The sequence below is a fragment of the Cetorhinus maximus genome, chromosome 8 (genome assembly GCF_964194155.1).
Source record: "Cetorhinus maximus chromosome 8, sCetMax3.hap1.1, whole genome shotgun sequence".
In the NCBI taxonomy this organism is placed as follows: domain Eukaryota; kingdom Metazoa; phylum Chordata; class Chondrichthyes; order Lamniformes; family Cetorhinidae; genus Cetorhinus; species Cetorhinus maximus.
The window spans coordinates 116,132,411-116,153,729 of NC_135886.1; the positions used below are offsets into that span (position 1 = coordinate 116,132,411).

The following is a 21,319-nucleotide window of genomic DNA, read 5'->3' on the forward strand; positions in this document are numbered from 1 at the left end:
ATGAATATTAATACTCTTAATGATTCTTGGGGCTGGATTTTATGCTCACCCGCCAGCAGGTTTGAAAACGGGAGCGTGTAAAATCCAGCAAGTGGCCTGCCTGCCACCTATCTGCCTGCCCCTACCCCGCTGCAACTTTACGAGGGGGTGGCGTGGACGGCTAGCCCACCAGTTGGTCAACTGAGGCCCTTAAGTGGGCTATTAATGCTCACTTAATGCCTCATCCCACCATTTAGCCGGCAGTGGGATAGGCCCATGCTAAGCCGACAGCCCGGTAGGTTTCCCTGTGCAGGGTTGTGGCAGGCAGGCAGGGGAGACTCTCCTTAACTGACCCCCTGAGCCCTTCAGCGGGCACCCTCAAGGTATTACCCCCAGGTTCCCCTCCTCCCAGGGCCTCTCAAAACTGGCACCCGATGAAACTCCCAAACACTTCAGCGTTCGACAGATCCAGTGAAGCTCACCTCCTTAGCACCCGAGTACAGTATCAGCAGAGGCCACCACAGATAGTGGCATTACCCAGGCCTTGAATCAGCTGCCAGTTCTCCAAAGCGGGACTTCATATACCTGTGGTGTGGAAATCCCACCTCCAGTCTACCAACTGTGTTAGGAACTAGGGATAGTTTTAAGTAAGTTATATCTGTATTTGTAGGTGTTAGGAATAAGCTATAGATTTAAGCTTTAAGTTTAAGTTTAACTTATATTTTGTATGTGTGTGTTAAGAAAGGGGGAACATGGGCTTTTGTTTCACTTTAGAATGTTGCATGCAAGTCTGTGCGTTTGTGTACCTGCATTTTAATGAGGTTTTCTGACCCTTGAAGAGGAGAACTGTGTTTTAAGGGGGGTTAGTGGTTTAGGGATCTTAAAACAAAGTAGGAAAAACTGTGCTGTTGCCTAGCAACAGGAGTCCTACCGAGAGAGCCAGGAAAGCAGTTTGGGTTCAGTTGGTCTGTGGATACCACAGGTTGAGGAAGCTAGATAGGAGAGGGAACTGCAGAGAGCTGATTTCCCAAAAGAACAGAAGAATGTCCCAGAAACCAGGGAGTGAGGACAAAAGAAAGTCCTAGGAAGACATTAAGTCAAGGAACAAGAGCAGGAATCGGGAACAGGGGCTGTTCAGTGGAAGTGAAAGCAAAGAGCAGAGGGAAAGGCTCCAAATTAAAGGGAGAGTGTTGCAGGAAGCATATTCAAGGCAAAGTGGGCTTGGGTGGAGCCAGAAGATCCGAGGAGACAACCAAAGATTTGGTGATTCCTTATTATGGGCCTGTGAAGCAGTGGTGTTCCGTTGGCATAGCTGAGTATCTGAGTGCGTGGAAGACGAAGCTTGAATGCATGTGGCGATGCAGGGGAGAGGAACGTCGGAAGGAGAGGTTGAGACCCTGGACGTGGATCCTTGTTGAAGACGTATGAGAGAATGTGTCACTTGGGAGAAGATTCCAAGGTGAGTTTTTCGAGAGTGGAGATTAGAAACCCCCGTGTGAAAGACAGTGTTTCTGTGAGACCAGTTGGCTCTCAGCGTGACGATCATCCATAGAATCTGTTTTGAGTGGCATCTGTTACTTGATCTTGGAGCATGGTGTGACTGACCACAAGTCACCTATTGGTTTACATGGACTATATACTTACTATGAACATTAGAGTATAAGATGGATTTTTGTAACTTGTGCTATTCTTACGAATCTGATCTGGATATATCTGTAAAGGTATGGTTGTGGGTGAAGGAGTAGTATAACATAGTTCTTTTTTCTTGTTTAATAAATGTTTTATTCTTTTGTTATAAGTTCATCAGCAGGCTCCTGTGAATGTGTTCAGTAACTGCTCTCCACGTTTATAAACCAAAATAAAAGTTAGGATCTATCAAGCCTAGTTCCACCCTGGAATCTGACTTGTCCAGTAGCTACATCAGCTGGGTTCCTAACAATTGCCAGACAGCTGTTAAATGGTTGCAGGGCCGTTGTTCTTCATCTGGGCAGGCTTCACCCTCACCTTTTAGTGGGAGAGATCGGGGACCATAGGGCCCCATAAAATCCAGTATCTCAAAATGGCCTCACCAGTAGGTGATTATGCCTCTCTCTAATCATTTGTCCTTGATACCGAAATATACTTATACTCAGTTAGGTAAATCATGCATGCCTTCCTAAAACCAAACAATAGGGTATGGAGTCACATAACTTAGGTTTGCTCTTACAGTTCTCTTACTCTCAATCTGGGAGGGACTGTGCTTGGAGGTTAAATACTTCTCCATATGGAGAAAGTCAGAGGATTTGTTATCCTTGCTGATCCAATGTACCTTTGTTTCCGGAATATTGTTGTCAAAAGCTGGGTCCATGTTTCCTTCCTGTTGCTTAGTTTATGGGATTATATGAGGGACAAAGATACCAAAGCAAGAGGAAGTGGATGGTCTGGCAGCAGTGGTAGTGGAAAGAATTGAAATGAGAAAGGGAATTGAGAAGCCTTAATCTGTTGCTCAAGTGTTCTCTGTGTATATCATAAAGCTACAAATAAACATATAAGCAAGTAAATAATGAGAAAAGGCCTTTTAAAGTAAAATCAGTTCCCTCCACATAATACAGAAGTCCAGCAACTATCTTCTCAAGGCAATGAGGGACAACAGCAACAAGTTGCTTTTATTCAAAACACTCAAGGAGTGTTAGCAGATAATTTATTTTTACTTAGCTACAGAAGGTGATATTAGGGCAGGTGACTTAAAAAGTCAAAGAGGTCAGTTTTAAGGTGCGTTTAAAAAGAGGAATGAGTTAGAAAGACGAGAAAGATTTAGGAAGGAAATTCTAGAGCTTAGGGCCTAGACAGCTGAAAGCACAGATATATGGGTGAAGAAAATTAGTGATGCACAAGAGGCTAGAATTAGAGGAACACAGAGTTCACAAAGTAATGTAGCACTGAATGAAGTTACAGCGATAGGAAAGGACAAGGTCATGGAATGACTTGAACACAAGGATGAGTATATAAAATTTGAAGTATTGCTGGACTAGGAACTAATGTAGGTCAGCGAGCATGGGGTTGAAAGATGAATGGGACTTGGTGCGAATCTCGGTCCAAGCTGTTATTTGTATATCAGTTGACGGTTATTTGTATTCAGATGGTGGGCATTCACTGGGGACTCATCTGAGTTCATGTACATAGGAGCAGGCAAAAAGGGAGCTGTTGGGACACAGTATGCTGTATACTCTGCGAATAAAAGCTTATAGGTGAATAAGCACTTGGCTTTAGTATTCTATCCTTCAGCACTGGATCATCTGAATTCTAGCACGGGCAGCAAAGCTTTGCATGAGCTGAAGCTTATGAAGGTAACTGGAGATGGGCAATAAATGCTGTCTCGCTTGTATCATTCAGATCAAGAATAATTAAACAAAAATGCTTATCATGCATTTTCATGATTGCTGGTGGACAATTAAACAATTATCAGGAAGAGGGGACTCCACTAATATCCCCATCCTCAATGATGGGGAAGCCCAACGCATCAGTGCAAAAGACAAGGCTGAAGCATTTGCAATCAGCTTCAGCTAGAAGTGCCGAGCGGATGATCCATCTTGGCCCCCTCCTGAGGTTCCCAGCAGCACAGATGGGCAGTCTTCAACCAATTTGATTCACTCCACATGATGTCAAGAAGCAGCTGAAGGCACTGGATACTGCAAAGGCTATGGGCCCTGACAACACTCCAGCACTAGTACTGAAGGCTTGTGCTTCCAGAACTAGTCGTACTCCTCGCCAAGCTGTTCCAGTACAGCTACAAGATTGGCATCTACCCAGCATGCCAAAATTGCCCAGGTATGTCCCACCCACAAAAAGCAGGACAAATCCAAACTGACCAATTACCACCCCATCAGTATACTCATTGACAGTGCTATCAAGGGGCATTTATACAGCAATAGTCTGCTCACTGATGCTCAGTTTGGATTCTACCAGGGGCACTCAGCTCCTGACGTTGTTACAGCCTTGGTCCAAACATGGACAAAAGAGCTGAACTCAAGAGGTGAGGTGAGAGTGACTGCCCGTGACATCAAGGCCGCATTTGACCGAGTGTGGCATCAAGGAGTTCTAGCAAAACTGAAGTCAATGGGAATCCAGGAGAAAAGCCTCTGCTGGTTGGAGTCTACCGAGCACAAAGGAATATGGTTGTAGTTGTTGGAGGTCAGACATCTTAGTCCCAGGACACTGCTGCGGAGTTTCTCAGGGTAGTGTTCTAGGCCCAACCATCTTCAGCTGCTTCATCAATATCCATCTTTACATCAAAAGGTCAGAAGATGTTCAATGATGATGTACAATGTTCTGTACCTTTCATGACTCCTCAGATACTAAAGCAGTCCATGTCCATATGCAGCAAGACCTGGACAACATTCATGTTTGGACTGATAAATGGAAAGTATCATTTGCATCACATAAGTGGCAGGCAATGGCCATCTCCAACAAGAGAGAATCTAACCATTTCCCTTTGACATTCAATAGCACTACCATAACTATCAACATCCTGGGGTTTACCATTGGCCAGGAACTGAACTGGATCAGCCATATAAATACTGTGGCTACAAGAGCAGGTCAGAGGCTTGGAATCCTATGGCAAGTAACTCACCTTTTGACTCCCTAAAGCCTGTCCACCATCTACAAGGCACAAGTCAGGAGTGTGATGGAATACTCTCCACTTGCCTGGATGAGTGCAGCTCTAACAACACTCAAGAGGCTTGACACCATTCAGGGTAAAGCTGCCCACTTGATTGGAACCCCATCCACAAACTTAAACATTGACTCCCTCCACTACCGATGCATAGTGGTAGTGTGTCGCCTCTACAAGATGCACTGCAGCAACTCACCAAGGCTCCTGTGATAGCACCTTCCAAATCCATGACCTCTACTACCTCGAAGGACAAGGGCAGCAGATATATGGGAACACCACCAACTGCAAGTTCCCCTCCAAGCCACACACCATCCTGACTCGGAACTATATCGTTGTTCCTTCACTGTCACTGGGTCAAAAACCTGTAACTCCCTTCCTAACAGCACTGTGGGTGTACCTACTCCATGTGGACTCCTGCGGTTCAAGAAGGCAGCTCACCATCAACTTTGAGGGAAGTTAGGGATGGGCAACAAATGCTGGCCTAGCCAGTGATGCCCACATCCTGTGAAAAGAATATAAAAAATGCAACTTATCCAAATAAGTTAATCAATTTTGCCCTCTCATAAGAAAAAAATCAAGTGAAACTCTAAATCCTCAATTTCGCCAATTTTGGGTGAATTACATCGAATAAGCCAGCGAAAATTAATTTTTTGTGCTTCTTTAACCGTTTATATTGAGTAGCTTTTCATCCTTAGGTAATGCTTTCAATTTCAATGATTTCATCCTCATGGAATAACGAGAAGAAGGGTCATACGGACTCAAAACGTTAACTCTGTTTCTCTCTCCACAGATGCTGCCAGACCTCCTGAGTTTTTCCAGCATTTTCTGTTTTTATTCCAGATTTCCAGCATTCACAGTATTTTGCTTTCACCCATAATCGGCTTTGGAATTGCTATATAAAAGTTTAAGAAATCTGAATGATGGTATAACTCTAGTTTATGTGGCTGCTACACACCAAAACACAAGTCTCAGGCTGGCACATGCAGTATAACTGTGACCTAAAAGTTGGTTGGAAATTAATGCCCTTCCCTGTGGCAAATTTGGTGGTGGGGGTGTAATTCAATCAGGCGAGAGTGTGGCAGGTGGGAGAATTCCCACCTCCACCCTGATTAAGTCAATGGTAGGAAGGCCTACGGACGGTCTCCTGCCCTGCCACCAGTTGAGGCCCTTAAGTGGGCAATTAATGACCACTTAAGGACTTAATCTTGCAGTTGCTAGTAGGGAGCTCGCCATGCAGGCAGCACAAGATGCAAACCTGTATGGAGGTTTATTCCTTCAATGTAAGATGTTATTTTTCTTTAATTTCATGTAATGCAATGGTTATTGACTTCTGCCATAACACCAACCTCCAGCAAATCAGAGTTGGACAAAAACAGTTTAAAACTATACCAGTTTGTTTAGTTGATGTACATCAGGTGAGGTTCTACAACTGATGTCATCATTATGAGCCAAGGCTGGGAATGTCCCCAGTCCGGATCACTGTAGCGTTCAATTGTTTAGTTGTCTGGTGTTAGCGATAGCAATAGTGAAGTGACTTGTGACACTGTAGACTATGTGATTTCACACGCAACCGCGAATCTTGCTATGCTAGAGGAGTTAAAGACAGATTCGGCGACAGGAAGCGTACTGCAGAAAGTAAACCCATACCTAAAAACCAAGGGGCCTCATGAAATAGAGGAAGAACTGCTCCCCTGCTACAGAATGTGCAATGGACTCGCATTGTTTGATGACAATTCTGTCATACTTGGCACTCGAGCAGTTATCCCAAAAGCACTACAGCAACATGTATTGCATCTTGCCTGTGAAGGACATCCAGATATCGTTAAGATGAAACAATGATCCTGAAGCAGTCTGGTGGCCTGCAATAGATCACCACATAGAAGGGTTCATCAGAAACTGCGTAGCATGTATACTCAGTGAAAAATCTGTTAAACCATGTCCCTCACATCTACAACCGAGCCCATGGCCAACAAAACCATGGCAACAACTCAAGTAGATATTTTTAGAGAAGTGTAAGCAGCCCCTAGCAATCAACATTTTTTGCCTGTTGTTCATGATCTACAAAGCAAATGGCCGGAAATCGGCAAAACAAATTTCACCACCACCACTTTGGTCATTGATGATTTAGACAAGTTGTTTACAAAATGGGGTTTGCTGGAGACTATCACTACACACAATGGACTGCAGTCTGCTTCCAGTCAGTTCCTAGAAAGCTACAGAATTCACCACCATCTGCCATTGTGGTAAAACCTGCAATCAAATGGTGGCATTGAACAATTCAACAGGGTGATAAAGTACAATCTGAGAGCTGATATGTCAGAGGGGAAAATATTTGAACAGTCCATTCATAACCTACTTCACACATATCGATCCACTCCACTCTCTCTGACTGGAAAGACACTAACCGAACTTATGACTGGTCATAACTTTCGTGTGCCACTGACCATTCATAAGTCATCACTGCTATCCAACGAAAATGTCAGAGGAAAGCAGAAGAACTCACAAAGTAGTAACGTGAAGCAAAAGCGTACTTCAACAAGCAAGCGCAAGGAAACCACAATTTGAAGTTGGAGGTTGGGTTTACATCAAACAGCCAAATTGCAACCACAAACTTGAATCATCTGTACCAGAACCAAAGCAGATCAAGTGGTTGCTGAGTACCAACATTTATCTGTTGGATGACAACAAGTAGAACGCAAGATGCTTGATGGCAAGCAGACCAGGATATTTCAATAACAGTGATTACGAGGATAAATTCCATTTCCAATGTGCAACTGTGATGTTGATCATCCAGCTCATCAAGTTGATCACGCAGAACCAAAGCCTCAAATTTGTAGATCTCGGCACCGTTATCAAACATCTTCACATCTCAAAGATTATTTCCATAGTTAGAGAAAATGGACAAACTGAATTTTAAGAAATGACAATGTATATATGTTTGTTGTTTAGGATGGTTTAATTTAAAATAAGGGACTAGATTTTATGCCCCCCTGCCTGGTGTGTTTTTGGGGGGTGGGGACATGTAAAATATGATGGGTGGTAGTCCACCGACTTCCCTCCCATCGCCAACCTGACCTCTATAAGGGGGATGGGTACGGCGCCTACTAGCTCACCCACCCTTAGGCCTATTGAGCCTCATGGCCAATTAATGGACACTTAAGGACCTCAAGCTGCTCCCACTGCCAAAATACGCTGGGCTGTAGAAGGCATGCGAGAGTGGGAAGGCTGTGTTTTTACCAAAGTTGGTGAAAGGGCAGGAAGTAAGGGGGGTACATCCTTTGGAAGGATAGGGGTGCCCTGTGCACAATGGGGGCACCCTCCCCTTATGTCTCCCTGCCCTACAAAATCCACCCTGCAGCCCTCTCAACACCTCCCTAGTGTAGGTGGCCGATCCTTCTCCACCCAAAAGTCAGGGTTATCTGGGTCCAGGCACCATCGATCTTCTTTGTGGGACTGCTTGCATGACTGAGTCCTGGTGCTGCTGGAACTGCAGGAGCTGCTGGCAAAGTCTGGCCAGCAGCTCTCAAGGGCGGGACTTGCCTCCACTAAGGGGAGGAACTCCCGCTCTCTGCTGGTTAAGGCCGCCTGCAATGTAATATCACTGCCGGCAGCCTTTTTAAAAGTTGCTCAGTTTGTGACCAACTTTTCTAATTTCCCCTACCGGTAAAATTCTGCCTAAGGTCTTTTGTTTTACAAGGGGGAAAAGATGTAGTATTCAATTGTTCACTGTTTGATTATGCGTGTCTGGTATCTGTTTTCTGTCTTGTGTGTGATTTTTTTAAGCCTGGGTGTAGTAACTGAGAAAGAGAAAATAAACTGAGGCTGAGGCTATCTGCTGTAAGCATGAGAGCAGACATTTTAAAGCATTGAATAAAACCCCTTCTGCGGAATGTATCGTCTCTACATATCTTGGAGGCATAAAACAACAATTGCTATTCAGTGACACTTGCTGGTAGGTACACATCAAGTGTGACAAGGGTAGCAGAAGCAGTTAAATCCAGAAGTTATTACAAAGGATCGCTACCTGAATGAAGTCCCAGGTGGCGACTGGCACTTGTAAACCCAGAATAAGTGCTTTCAGGATACTAAGTGAGAAAATTAGCAAAATAATTATTGCAAAAAGGGCTATAATCTCATTTGGGACAGAGTTTAAAGTTGCTTCTAAACTCTGTCAAGGACTTCACCAAAGTCCCTCAATGATGGAATTTAAACAACATGCTGGAAAAACTCAGCTGGTCTGGCAGCATCTGTGGAGAGAGAAACAGAGTTAACGTTTCAAGTCTGTATGACTTTTCTTCAGCCTTGAAGAAGTCATATGGACTCAAAACATTAACACTGTTTCTCTCTACACAGACACAGCCAGGCCTGCTCAGTTTTTCCAGCATTTTCTGTTTTTATTTCACATTTCCAGCATCTGCAGCATTTTGCTTTTATTCCCTCAATGATGAAACTATCTTGTAATAACGTCTCGGTTTAAATTTCTTTGCACCGTAACTTGCTGCAAGTGTGAACTGATAATGGTGTGGTAAGGGCAACTTGACATCTGCGCCTTAGTTAATGGTGGGATTAACAGTATATCTTCTTAATCAATGAGATTCAAGGATTGAGAAAGAAACAGGAATGATGGAGAAAAGAATGAATTATATAGCACCTTTAACGTTGAAACACATCCCAAAGCACTTGAAAAGAGAAAATTAGTCAAGAGTGCATGGTGAGCCAGAAAAAAGGACATAGCAAGAGGGGTAACAAAAACTTGGTCAAAGAGTTGGGGTCTCAGGGTAGTCTTAAGGAAGAAGTAGAAAGGCAGAGAAATTTAGGAAGGGAGTTTCAGATCTTTGGGCCTAGGCTATTGAAAACACATTTCTCGATAGTGGGATGCAGACATAGGGAAGGCATGAAGCCAGACAGCCAATACTTGCAATTTAGAGACAGATGGATGAAGATCTCTTTTAAATAATAGTGAATGAGAGTTACATCATGTACAGAATGAGATATAGAGGGAGAAAAGAAGGGTTGGAATAAGAGTGTAAAAAGAGACAGAAAAGAAAATTAAGAGACAATGTAAACATTACAAAGTTGATATTTTTAGCTTCTGTGACAACAATTAACTACATGCAGATGAGACTGAACACATCAAATCATTCCCATTCTGGACCAGAGAGCTTGATTGGCATTGCATTAACGTAATTAAAAAAGGTACTTCTGCTCTTAATTACCAGATTTAACTTTCTGTTTACTAGTTTAATGGGCAATTACTGTGGAAATCCAGTTAAACTCTTAAAAATATTGGGCATGTTGTTTGTGCAAAGCAAATTGTGTAGTGGTATAAATCAACCAGCAAGTTCTGGAGACTCACAACTCACTCCGTATCTTTTAATCACTTTAACTTGTTTACTGATTTCCTATTAATAACAGCTTGGAACATTAACACACCATCAGTTTTCCAGCAAGTTTCAGCTCAATCTACATATGATATCAATTGAATCATGAAAATAATTAAAGGTTATTTAATCAATTAAAAAATTCTGAATGGAATAAATCTCTTGATATAATAAGACTTATCAGGCATCCAAGCTGTGAATTATTCAGAAGAATTAAGCTTAAACATCAGTTAAGTTTTGAATTTGAATTTAATTTCTCCAAATGGGAGTTGTTAAAGTTAATTCAGGACTAAAAGATGTTTTAATTAAAAAATAAACATCACAGAATCCATTTAAATATGTACTAATTGCTAGCAGACACAAACCACCTCTATCTGATTCTTTCTGTTGGCTTGTTATATCAGTCGGAAGGAGATTTCCCCATACCTGTTTCAGAGCACGTTCTATATCGATCCCTTGGCTCCAAGGTACTGCAGGATTGGCTAAACAGTCTCCAGTAGTTACCCTCCTCGAGATATCAATTCGCTGCCTTCGTAGATACCGAAAAGCTTCTGCTATGACGAATATTCCATCATAGGTCAAAGCAGCAGTAAACTGAATAGGATAAATAAAATATGGTTTTTATCAATATAAAACACAGCAACCTTAATTTGTGTAGTAGTCAGATAGTCATTCTGCAAATATCAGTACCCAAGGATTGACATTTTACTCGGTTACCTTTTTCAATTCTGGGCTGAGCTGCTACTTAAAGATATACTTGGCAGCTAGAGGTGGTAGGATCAGAGCTGCTTTGTACAAGTGTACCCCTCACCATTAGGGATCACCAAGTGGCATTGATGCCCCCGCCCCCACCCCTCAAAGGCATCGATACCTAAGATTATCGTCCACTCCCAGTTAAATCATGGAGCATGCAATAATAACGATCAAGGGAGTGGAGCGAAACAGAAAACAAAATAAAGAAAATATGAAAATAAAAGAAATCCTCCCATGTATCTAGTTTAATAGTACTGAGATTACAATATTACCTGCTGTGGAAGGAATTAAATCCCTGAACTATTTAACTATTCCTCACCACTTCTATTGAAAAACTGTACACTTGTCACCTTTTCACACCTCATTAGCATGCTCTTTGAAGTAGGAGATCAAATTATGCATGTCAGCTGTTTTGCATTAATTTGATCAACACTGTTTTGTGCAACTGCTGATTCTGTAATATGGCAATAGGACAGTGTTTGAGATAAAAACCTAGACTGTATAGAAAGCAAGGCAAATTTCTCTATTTTAGACTGTTGAAAGAACAAGGGTCCAATTTAAACTCACAAGAAATGAAAGAATGAGTTAAATGCCTGTTCTGTCTATGATACAGTATGTATCAAATGCACACGTCTAGTGGTGAAACATTAGCACTGCACAAACCCTTTATCTTTATCATTAATGGACCTTCCATGGCATTGCTCAATTTGGAATTTACTCTTTATCACCCTGTTGTCTTCATGTTGTTGCTTCCTCTGCTCCAGTTTTTTTGTTTTACTCTCTCACATTCTCTCTGCTTCTGCTTCTCGATTTCACATCTTTTGTTTCTCTCCATCTTTCTTTTCTCTTCTAGTTATTTCTACTTCTTTTCTTTTGCCTTTTCCAGTGGGAGGACGTAGGTGGATGTGGGTGATGTGTGAGCCTATGGCCACAGGCTGAGAGGTCATGGGTGTCTTCTGCGAAGGTGATCATTAGTGGGTGGAAAGAGCAATCTGGCTGACTTTTAAGTTGCATATAGTGGTCGGGAAGTAGGGTGGAGAGAGGAATGGAAGGATCAGCATCTGAGAATGGGAAGTGATTGTATCAGAGCAAAAAGCAATGTGCAGACAGCATAAAGCGCTGCCTTTTTAAAAAATTATTAATTCATGGGATGTGGGATTCACTGGCTGGGCCAGCATTTATTGCCCATCCCTAGTTGCCCTTGAGAAGGTGGTGGTGAGCTGCCTTCTTGAACTGCTGCAATCCATGTGGTGTAGGTACACCCACAGTGCTGTTAGGGAGTCCCAGGATTTTGACCGAGTGACAGTGAAGGAACGGCGATATATTTCCAAGTCAGGATGGTGAGTGACTTGGAGGGGAACTTCCAAGTGGTGGTGTTCCCATTTATCTGCTGCCCTTGTCCTTCTAGATGGTAATGGTCATGGGTTTGCAAGGTGCTGTCTAAGGAGCCTTGGTGAGTTCCTGCAGTGCATCTTGTAAATGGTACACACTGCTGCTACTGTGGTGGAGGGAATGAATGTTTGTGGACGTGGTGCCAATCAAGTGGGCAGCTTTGTCCTACAGGAAACATGCTACTTGCTAGCGGGCAGCCTCTAATTTTCCCACCACGCTGTTACCTTGCCGCTTCCTCACGCAGAATGCCATATTTATCTGAGGGAGGATGTTCTGCTACAGAGTGAGTGCAGCGAAAGTTTACCAGACTGATTCCTGGGATGGCGGGGCTGACATATGAGGAGAGATTGAGTCGGTTAGGATTATATTCGCTGGAGTTCAGAAGAATGAGGGGGAATCTCATAGAAACATATAAAATTCTAATGGGACTGGACAGGGTAGATGCAGGAAGGATGTTCCCGATGGTGGGGGAGTCCAGAACCAGGGGGTCACAGTCTGAGGATACGGGGTAGACCATTTAGGACTGGGATGAGGAGAAATTTCTTCACCCAGAGAGTGGTGAGCCTGTGGAATTCGCTACCACAGAAAATAGTTGAGGTCAAAACATTGTATGTTTTCAAGAAGGAGCTAGATATAGCTCGTGGGGCAAAAGGGATCAAAGGATATGGGGAGAAAGCGGGAGCAGGCTATTGAGTTAGATGATCAACCATGATCATAATGAATGGCAGAGCAGGCTCGAAGGGCTGAATGGCCTACTCCTGCTCCTACTTTTCTATGTTCCTATATTTAAACTGCAGCTATGCATACTTCTCAATGCTTGCAGCCCAGGACTGCTCCAGTGAAGACATGGCCCCAAAAGCCAAGAAGATTGCAGCCCCCTGATTCAGTGACACGTCCCTGGGACGCCTTCTGGATGCCCACCATGGTGATATCTACCCCTGCTCTGGCCACAGGAGGCCCATCAGTCTCACCACTTCAGCGGCAGGGGCAGAGGTGGTCAGTGCCAATGCTGCGCACAAGAGGTTAGCCATCCAGTGCAGAAAATGGATGAATGATCTCATCCGTGCCACCAGGATAAGGCAACCATCTCATCAGTCTAAACTCAAATACTCACAAACCCATCACACATTCACTGGCATCTCACTCACTGCCAGCTCAAGGGACATCACCACTCACTCTCATACACACACTCATCTCCAGCTGGCCTCAACTCCTCTGGAGACTGCCTCCTCAGCCCTCACCATCTTGAGGCCACTTGTACAGAACAACATGTGCCCCCACACACACCCTGGGATAATCCCCTTCCCCAGTACAGCCATCACCCTGCAGCCTCTTCCCTTGCCTGAGGCCACTTCTCCCCCTTCCCCAAGCAAGCTCTAGCCCTGCAGCCATTGAAAAGCCATCCCCGCCTTTCAGCTGGTCTGGTTGGTAGAGACCTGCCCGTGAGCCCCCCTAAAAGTGATGTGGTGCTGCCTGCGAAGTCTGGTGCTGATGACTGAGAGGCCTGACTGAAGCAAGGTAGGCAAACAAACCTTGAAGTCCCGAGTGAAGGGCAGCTTGCCAGGTGCATGTCGCTTATGTACAGTTGTGAAACATGTTGTGTGCAATCACACCGACATACTCAGATGATCCAGCGTGGAGGGGGGGGGGGATGAATCTGGTGAGCAGGGCTTATAATGAGATACTAAAGTATTGAAATTAGGTTCCTGGCGTCTGGCGGTGAGAAACATGGCCCGCCATTGATGGATGGAGTAGACGATCGCAAACTGGTTCCACGACGGCGTGAAGCCGATTTTTGGCCTTCTCGCCATATTGTCCTCCCCCGCCTGCCATGACGCTCGATGTCATGGGACCATAATTTCATGTTAACATTTAATAATGGCTAAAACCCAATGCTGATATTTTGTAATAGAAAAGGTTTTTATCAACATTCACCTGTTGTGCCATAATTTCAGGCCTTCGTTGCTAGGCAGTGCTGTCATGACTCACCAGTTGCCTTATCCAGCTCCAAATTGAGTTAAATGGTGAACTATTAACTTTTTAAATGTATCAACATAAACTTTTAAAATACATACAACATTTTCCAAGTCCTGACAAAATCTCTCAGGACTCCACCAAAATAACTCTTGTTGCCCAGCCAAGGCCTATTTCACTGTCAAAATATGACTTGAACATGTCTTGTGGAAACATCAGTCCAGGTCCACTTCTACTCTTCCCTGCGTGCTTGTGCTGTCAAAATACTGGTGCATGGCTCAGTGGTAACATTCTCACCTCAAAGTCATAGTGAGTTCAAGGTTCACTTCAGATACTTGAGCACATAATTTAAGCTGTTACTTCAGTGCAGTTATGAGGAAGTACTTCACTGTCAGAGGGGATGTCTTTTGGATGTGATAAAAATCAAAGGCCTCATCAATCCTGTCAGGTAGGCATAAAATATCCCATGCAATCATTTGAAGATGACCAGGGAAGTTCTTCCTAGTTTCCTGAGCAGCATTCATGCCCTGCCAACACCAAATACAAATTATTTGGTCATAATTGTCTTACTGTAGCTTGTGGGGACCCTGCTGTGCACAAATTATCTGCTATGTTTCCCTAGATTACAATGGAGATAGCATTTCAAAAAGTACTTCACTGGCTGTAAAGTACTTTAGGATGGCCTGAGGTTATGAAACAACCTTTCCTTCCCTTTGTACAGCAGTCTCAACTTCCTGTCATGGATTGCTTGGAATGATGTGTCTTTGTTGGCTCTTTGCAGCCTTTATTTTTGTATGTGTCAACACTGGCAATCACATTGTACCAAGGAACTAGGTCAAAACAAGACATAACATTGTGGAACCTTTCTTTCCTTGAATTGCTTTCACTTTGATAGTCCTACCAACCTAGGTTTTGATGGTCGGCAGGCACTTTTTGAAGAATACCGCCAGATCAGCAACAATCACGAAGTCAAAATACTGCTTTGATGTAGGAAGAAATTTCATTTTTTGGGTGGAATTTTACACTGGCGGGAGTTTACAGTTCCACCGAAGTCAATGGATTTTTGAATGGCTCACCGCATTTTATGGCCCCGCCCCTGCCAAGACGGGACCGTAAAATTCTGCCCTTGATTTCTAAATACCCTTCCAAGATCAGACGTTTCAATGATTGTAATGACTGATCTTCTCAGTTTCTGTAATGATATCACTTAGACTTTCACCATTAGGGGACACAATACTGCTCACCTAGTTAGATTGTGACATTTGTCATCTGTGCAATCAGTTTTAGGTAGGTAGTTTTGACTTATTGGTACATACAGCTCCATGTCTTTATTGTATTCTACTGCATATGTGCTCTTTCAACTTAAGTAATATTTTATGCTGCCTTATTGGAATTAGGTGCAGCATTTTCTTCCATCATTGTCTTGAGAATTATGATCATTCTCCCCCAGAAAAATTAATGGAACTTTTTGTAACCAATATTATATTTTAATGGAGCCGTTGTTCCAGTCTGTCAGTCACAGGAAAACTTTTCTTTGAGGTGGGGCAAAGTGAAGTGAGAAGCAATTGGGATTGATATCAATACATTTCTTGATTTAACAACCCAGTGTTAAACAGTGGGCAAAAAACAGTTCCTTCATGAAGCTCTCCAGGTCAGAGACAGTCAATGAGATTCCAAATCTATGCTATTGGCTGAAGTTTGCTATGCTCATTCATTTTTCCTTTCTGCTTAGGTGGAATTGAAGACAGAATCTGACCAAAACACTCCACAAAAAAAAAAAAATTCAAAAATGTTCTCCATTTTGGTGTATCTGCATTGGATTACTGTAAATTTATGCAAGGCACACAATATGCCCCAACACTGTCTCCCTTTCCTAAGGCACCTTTCCATGTAGACACAGGATAGGCAACACCTATCTTTTTACTTCCTCCTTTCTCAGCTCCTTCCATGTGAAACAACAATTTACCTGTACTTCTTTCAATTTAGTATAACGCATTTGCTGCTTACAATGCAGTCTGCTCTATATTAGGGAGACCAAACACAGACAAGGTGACTGCTTTGCGGAACACCTCCATCAGTCCACAAGCTTGACCCTGAGCTTCCTGTTGTTTGTCATTTCAATTCTCCACCTTGCTCCCACTCTGACCTTTCTGTCCTTGGTCTGCTATAGTGTTCCAGTGAAGCTCAAAGCAAGCCCAAGGAATAGCGCCTCAACTTTTGACTTAGCACGCTACAGCCTTCTGGACTCAACATTGAGTTCAACAATTTTAGAGCATAACCTCTGCCTCCATTTTGTTTTTTTTTCCTCCTTTCTTTCTTTATTTCTTTACTTTACATTTGGATGGTTGTAATCCAGCCATTCACACCTCATCTAGACACATTTTTTTTTTTACTTTACTCATGATCACTCCCTTTAGCTTTTGTACCATGAACCCTTTTATCATTTAACTCTCCTGCCCTCCACACGATCACAGACCTTCCCCTTTATTCTTCTCCCCCCCCCACCCCGCCACCATTCCTGCTTTCACCTGCCACAGACCTGAAACGTTAACTCTGTTTTTCTCTCCACAGTTGCTGTCTGGCCTGCTGAGTATTTCCCGTGTTTTCCTGTTTTTATTACACAATATGTGTTGTTTCTTCTGCACTAAATACAGCATCATTTCTGAACTGAAACCATCAAGATCAATCTTCATCAATGTTGTCATGTCATAATATTTCATCTCTATCGGCGGGATTTTTCGCACCCGCCCGCCGCCGCCATCTTCCGGTTCCGCCGCAACTGGACTTCTGGCTGGGGCGCCACCTCGCCCGCTGCGAGCCCTGCCCGCGACAGGGCCGGAAAATCCCAGCCTGAGTTTTCCACTACTATATGTTATGACTCTTCAAATCTCCCATTGTGCTCATCAGTCTACTATCATTCTACATCTTTCTCAAGTGTTTTTCTTAGTCATTTTGTAACATCTGATGAATTATGCAGGAACTCACCAAGATACCTTTATATGCTGCTACCGTTGCCTAGATTTTCATGCTTGATTTCTTCCCCTTTTCTTCATTTGCTTTCAGTTTTTCTACTGTGACTGTCGTTGGAATTTTCCGCTCCTGTTGGTGGCGGGCGTGTTTGGCGGTGTGAGCGGACAATGTGGTGAGGAGGCCAAAAATCGGTTTTATGCCGTTGTGAAACCAGTTTGCAATAAAGTGCTCCACCCGGTGGGCCGCATTTCCTGCCGCTGCACTTCGGGAACTTAATTTCAATACTTTAGCATCTCATAATAAGCCCTGCTCGCCAGAATCATCTTCCCACGCTGGATCATCTGGGAATCGGGCTGACATGTTTCACAGCTGTACATAAGCGACATGCACCTGGCGAACTGCTCTTCACCTGGGACTTTGAGGTTTGTTTGCCTACCTTGCTTCGGGCAGCACCACCAGTGGTCATCAGTGCCAGGCTTCGCAGGCTGCACCACATCACTTATAGGGGGTTTCACGGGCAGGCCTTTACCTACCAGACCAGCCATAAGGCGGGGGTGGCTTTTCAATGGCTGCAGGACTAGGGCTTGCTTGGGGAAGGGGGAGAAGTGGCTTTAGGCAAGGGAAGAGGCTGCAGGATGAGGGCTGTACTGGGGAAGGAGGGTACCTCAGGGTGTGTGTGGGGGCACATGTTGATCTGTGCAAGTGGCCTCAAGATGGTGAGGGCTGAGGAGACAGTTGTTCTTCATGCCCGCCACTGCACTAAGTGTAATTCTAGGACGATTCCGTCGTTTGTGCCTGTAAGTGACTCCTCATAGTTTGCACTTGCACTTATTCAGAATCAAGTTCAAAACAGAGGTTTTACCAACTTTTGCTTATGTTTCTGCTTATTCTCTCCACAAGTCAGGATATCATCCATAATACTTCCATGTCATCAATGATGGACAGTTTCCTGAGATAATTTCAAAGGGCATTTGAGTATGCATATAGCTGCCCAAAGGACTAATAAATGTGCACAACTTGAATTCATTTTCATCTAATTAGGCTTGCCAGTCACCATAGCTTGCAGTGAGTGTGTTAAAGATTTTCACATATGTTAAAAGTATCACTGTTTCTAAGGTCTACTTTGGATAATATTATTTTTCTCTGACATTAATAAGATCTTTAGGGTGAAGACTTATTTTTGCTTGTTCACTTGACTCATTGGCGTGCTCTAATGGCTTTGTTACCCATATTCTATTGAGCTCATGATAAACTTTATCACAAAGTGGCGGTGTATTAGTAACCAATGGGATTTAGGGCTGCGTATTTTGATAAAGATGTATTTCTAGCTTGCTTCAAAAAAATGTGGATGTGCAGGGTACAGCTTCCACTAGACAACTGGGAAATTTAGATATATACTTATGCTAGATCTGCAGGACCACCATAGATTCTGCTTTAAATTTCTACTAGACAGCTAAGGTTTAGAAACATGCAGGCGTTCAGAGTGCTTCTATCGGATGTATGCACTATAGGCAGAATGTGATGTCAATTAGAGTGTGATGCTGGCTTAACCTTAGCTCTGCCATTTTGGAGCTCAACGTTCACTTAAACATGCATGGGTGTAGTAGTTTGCAGTTCACTTTGAATACAGCATGGCTTGGACAATAAACAGAGGTCACACAGAGCAGGGCAAGCTGCTTGAAGAGTGAGGGAGCCAGAGGGGGAGAAGATCTCTCAGCAGAGGCCATTTTTGCCCAGGGTTTTCAGGAGTTGATTCTCCTATCTGAACCTCAGTGAAGAACAGTGTGTCAGAAGTCTCCCCTTTACATCCTCAATGAAATCTGCCACCTGCTGCAGCCACAATTGCAACCTCAAAGCAGGTACCTTTTAATGAGCCTTAACCACCAACTTAGGCAGTGAATTCCAGAAGCCCACCACCCTCTGGGTGAAAAAGCTTTTCCTCCTGTCCCCTCTAATCCTTCTATGCCCCCTGGTAATTGACCCCTCAGCTAAGGGAAACCTACCCTATCTAGGCCCCTCATAATTTTGTACACCTCAATCAGGTCGCCCCTTAGCCGCCTCCAAGGGAAACAACCCTAACCTATCCAATCTCACCTCATAGCTGCAATTTTCAAGCCCCAGAAACATTCTTGTAAATCTCCTCTGCACTCTTTCCAGAGCAATTTTGTTCTTCATGTAATGTGGAAACAGTTTCTCCCCATCTACTCTGTCCTGGTGTAACAGAGAATGCCTAAAGTTGCTGCTGCCAGGTTCACTGTCCAAATGGGCATTTTGGATTCACTTTTGGATTGTTCTCATGAATCTTTCAGCATTGGTAATTTAATATTAGTTATTTTGGTGTTTTACAAACTGATGAAATTCTGTATGCTGAAATAGAGAGTTGTCTGACTTTAACACCTCTGGAATTCTGTGCATTGCAAAATCTTGTCAAATTGTGACATTGTGGTTATTTAAATTCCTGGTCCTATAAATCATCAACCAGTACTTAAAAGATAATGTCTTGATGGAAAGGACTTCTCAAAAATCAGCACAAACTCTACTGTGGATGATCAGATGGATCCTGCATGGTGGGTGGTGCTGTCCTGGGTTCGATAATTGTTGCCTGGCAGCTGAGAAATCTTTGTATAGGTTCTTCTATTTTATTGTCTATGTCTGAAACCCACACTGTGGTCCACTGAGAGCTTTGGTTTTGACTATCCCTTGATAACCAGTGTGGTTAAGAGATGCATTTCAATCTTGTAGCTCTATTGAGGTAAGTATAATTCATCACATGGAATGATGTCCTTCTCAATGGTGGATAGATTTTGTCAGACAAATTGTAACGGGTCTTTTACTTGTGTCATTTATTTGGGTGTAAATACTGCTTGCAGTTTAAGACCCTTATATGTTGCTTTTTTGATATCAGCTGGAGCAATTAGTTTGGGTGTAGAAAATTGAATGAGTTCTACAACTACATCACAGTAATGCCCAGATGGAGAAGCTAAATATTGTCCCTTATAAATTGTGAACCACAGATGTTCAGGTGCAACTGTTGCGCTGCTCATATAATTGCTAACACCTTACACACAATCTGGCTGTAGCATTGCTCAGTGGAATTGAGTGATTGACTGACATAGACAATTAAAGATTATGCTTTTCATAAGGATGACTTCCAAGCCCTTCAATTGGCATCAGCAGAGATCTACACTGATACAAAGCTTTAAATGCCAAAGGAAGCTATCACTGTATAAGTGCATAGCAGTTGTTCGATCAGAATAGGATATAATTATGCTTTCCTTCCCACTTGAAAATGCTACCTTTAATTGGTAGTTCTCACAATACCTCTGTAATTAAATAGTTGAATTGGCAGTAAAATGGGAACTATGGCCAGAAGACAGTGAAACTCATTTGTGTTATTTGGAGCTAAGGAATTGTGAGTTGTGCTGCACTTCTTGTGGAATCCATCACCCTTTCTGGACCTGATGTCTCAAAGCATGGACTTCCTCTTTCTGATAGACCATCTATAACTTGCATTCATGGACTTCCCTAAATTTAATCTCCAGAGTGTCATGCATCAATTGGCAAATGTAAGTGGATAATTGTCATTGAAAATCATGGGCAAACGATGGAGGTTTTTGAGTGCAAATGAATTGCTGCCAACATGTAAGTTTATTTAACATTTGTTTTGGCATTCAAATCTTCCAACCAATGAGAAAAACATTGGGCAGGATTTTCAGCTCGGCATACACATGTGTGCCCCACCCGCTTGAGCGTAAAATAGTGCATGATGACATCGGGCAAGCGTCCCGTCATCCTACAATCGCACAATATTTCAGTTGGGCACGCGCGAAACTCGGAAGCGCGCCCACCGGCAATCAAGAGGGCAATTAAGCCCATTAAAGTTCCAATTATCCCCGATTTTTCGTGGTCCAACCTTAAGGTTGGCAGGTGGACAAATCTGCCAGGCGGACTTTACATTTTTGATGAAGCCTCATCCAAAGGCGGGATGAGGTTTCTGTTATTAAATAAAAAAAAAATATGTATGGACAGAATTTTCATCATTTATATGTTCAGGTGACTGATTCTGATGTATGGACATATTTTTTCCAGATTTTAAAATCTATCTTTACTGCATTTAAATTCTTCAGCTCCCTGAGGCAGCTCTCTACCTTCAGGGAGCTTTCATTCCGCACTCGCCTGCGCCCACACTTACGTCAGCACCCGCCCTTCTCCCGCCCCC

General features: G+C 43.2%; 1 protein-coding gene across 8 annotated transcripts in view; it reads right to left on the minus strand.

The window, feature by feature from the left end:
* Positions 1–21,319, minus strand: part of gria3b (glutamate receptor, ionotropic, AMPA 3b) — a 472,928-nt gene that overhangs the window by 198,025 nt on the left and 253,584 nt on the right. For all 8 annotated transcript variants that reach the window (XR_013577363.1, XM_078547470.1, XM_078547466.1 and 5 more), the window contains exon 7: positions 10,438–10,605. Coding sequence is in view for 7 of the 8 variants with exons in the window: in XM_078547470.1 (XP_078403596.1) it covers positions 10,438–10,605 (168 nt within the window). In the remaining variant the exon portion in view is untranslated. The remainder of the gene's footprint in view (positions 1–10,437; positions 10,606–21,319) is intronic.